Genomic DNA, 2,814 nt, shown 5'->3' on the forward strand with positions numbered 1-2,814 from the left:
TGAGAACAGCAATCGACCTTCGTTACAAACCGCTATGATCATCAACCTCCAGGCAGATTCTTCTTCTAATTTCTGCCTGGGAGTAAAACAGTACAACGCCGGTATTGTTTAAAAATAACAAACTCTTGATTGAAGGTAAAAAGTCACCACATATCTGTTATACTTCCTATCTTGTCGAGAGTTGCAAGAGAATGACTAGGGGGTGGTAGTTAGGGGAGGAGCTATATAGACAGCTCTGCTGTGGGTGTCCTCTTGCAACTTCCTGTTGGGAAGGAGAATATCCCACAAGTAATGGATGAACCCGTAGACTGGATACACCTTACAAGAGAAACTAAAATAATTAAAAAGATCTTTATTATAAGATCACATTTTTCCGCTTGTAGTAGGAAGCTTAAAGAAACTACATACTAATTAAATCCGTACAACGTTCGGTTGATTTTAGTAATTTTTAATCAGGTCTGGTTCATTATCAGAATACAGATAAAACAATAATAATTCATACAAAATATTTACAGCATAAAATGTGAATTATTTTGTGTAACACATTTTTGTGGGGTTGATGGAACGTTTTAGGTTTTTTGCACAATTTGTTCTGTTCCTGAAACATAACGTATGTAATGTGCAAAAAAAATATATTCAGAAAATGGGAAATTTATAACAAAATGGCACTTTTTAAAGATAAATTATTCTCTAGTTTTGTTTAGTGGCTTTCATTTTCATACACAAAGAAAATAAATGTGTAATGAATTTAACTAAGGGACGAAGTACAGCTGGTCTATAGGTTTGCAGGCCCCAGCGCATCATACAGCCTTTGTGCAGCTAATTGTACCATCTCCCGCAGGGTTTCATCTTCATCAATACCTTCCTCACTTTCAACAGTCTGAAAAAGAAAACCATAGGATTAACACAAAATGAAAATGTTGCAGACTATTCACACTGGTGGTACTGTGAAGATACAGAGGCAAATCAATTATAATTGCATTCCCACAGTAATACCAGTTTGTACCTGGCACAGCTGGACTCTGCAGATTTTTTATGAGCCTGGATGGAGGGGCCTAGCTAGAGACACCAACTCCTCCAAAAATGTATTTAATACCTTGGTATATGGGATTTTACAAACTCCGACTTACACTATGAGTCCTTGTACTAGGACAAGGTTCCGGATTTGGGAACCTGTCCACCCGGATTCACATTGAATGGGCAGTGAACACTTTACATCCGCTCCCTGTATGTATCATTACATACTCGCTTGATTTATATTTGCCAACTCAGAGGTTGCAGATGAGGTAACTAGTAGCAGTCTGGTGACGCCCACAGCAAAACTATTTTTTTCAATGAGGTGAAATTTCCACCTCTTAGCTAATAGCCGTGCAGCATTCCCACAGTAATACCAGTTTGTACCTGGCACAGCTGGACTCTGCAGATTTTTTATGAGCCTGGATGGAGGGGCCTAGCTAGAGACACCAACTCCTCCAAAAATGTATTTAATACCTTGGTATATGGGATTTTACAAACTCCGACTTACACTATGAGTCCTTGTACTAGGACAAGGTTCCGGATTTGGGAACCTGTCCACCCGGATTCACATTGAATGGGCAGTGAACACTTTACATCCGCTCCCTGTATGTATCATTACATACTCGCTTGATTTATATTTGCCAACTCAGAGGTTGCAGATGAGGTAACTAGTAGCAGTCTGGTGACGCCCACAGCAAAACTATTTTTTTCAATGAGGTGAAATTTCCACCTCTTAGCTAATAGCCGTGCAGCACATGTATGTTTTCCACTGTTATTGTTTTTACTACAAGCATGTTTTGCTAATTCAAGAATATTAAAAATGCTTATATTCAAAACTGAAATGCACTCACAAACTTTGACTAATATGTCCCTTTAATATGCATTTAATTTTGTTACCAACGTCTATTCGCTGCAGAGTTGGTCACCATTGAGCTATGGGGTAAACATCAGTTTAATAAATATTTATTAAAAAATGCCATAACAAAAGGTAAATGACAAAGGTCTTAGCTAATACATAATTACCTACAACATTTTGGAGAGTATAATCCCATTCTTTAGAGTTAATACTCCTGAAAACATTCTATGTTTGTTGATCTGTTTCCCTAAGGGTCATGGGGAAAGCAGACGTGGACTTAATGTGCTTAGAGGGATTTGGTTGCACTTCACTGAAGAGGCCCACAGAAGGCCGAAACACTCGTCTGGGGTTGTCATGTTCTTTGTTCAGAGGAGAATTGCCTGGTATTTTGGGTCTGGACAGACCTTACTTAGGCGGGATCAGACTGATATACTTCAGGAAAGCTCTCCTCTGAAAGAACGATTGGGCAATAAGAGGCTGCTCCTGGGTGGTAACTCCCCATAGAATAAGCTACTGAGCTATTTGTTTCTGGTAGAGAGCTTCTCTTTCTGATTGTATTTGTATTATGATCCTGGGGAAGTATCCCTAAGGGTAATGGGGGAAGCCAGACATAGACACCTAGCCTAATGTGCTAGAGGGATATGGCAGCACCCTCACTGACAAGGCCCACAGAAGGCTGAAAAAAATTGTCTGGGGTTGTCAATGTTCCTTGTTCAGAGGACTGCCTGGTATTTCAAGGCTGGGCTGACCTTACTAGGTGGGATCAGACTGATATATTTCAGGAAAGTTCCCCTCTGTGAAAAGTATAATTGGGCTACAAGCTACTGAGCTGTTGTTCATTCCTGATCATCTGTTTTGTCAAATGACATATTTCACCCTTCCCTATTACTGTACCCAGTCATATGACAGATGTTTCTGAATGAGAAAGTGGATGTTTATGA

At 39.6% G+C, this 2,814-nt stretch overlaps 1 protein-coding gene across 1 annotated transcript in view; it reads right to left on the bottom strand.

Annotated features, from left to right (window-relative positions):
- Positions 1 to 432: 432 nt before the first annotated feature.
- Positions 433 to 2,814, bottom strand: part of CPSF3 (cleavage and polyadenylation specific factor 3) — a 99,638-nt gene continuing 97,256 nt past the window's right edge. The window contains exon 18 of the mRNA XM_053709703.1: positions 433 to 880. Coding sequence (XP_053565678.1) covers positions 776 to 880 — 105 coding nt within the window. The 3' untranslated portion in view covers positions 433 to 775. The remainder of the gene's footprint in view (positions 881 to 2,814) is intronic.

Source organism: Bombina bombina, chromosome 4 (assembly GCF_027579735.1).
Source record: "Bombina bombina isolate aBomBom1 chromosome 4, aBomBom1.pri, whole genome shotgun sequence".
In the NCBI taxonomy this organism is placed as follows: Eukaryota; Metazoa; Chordata; class Amphibia; order Anura; family Bombinatoridae; genus Bombina; species Bombina bombina.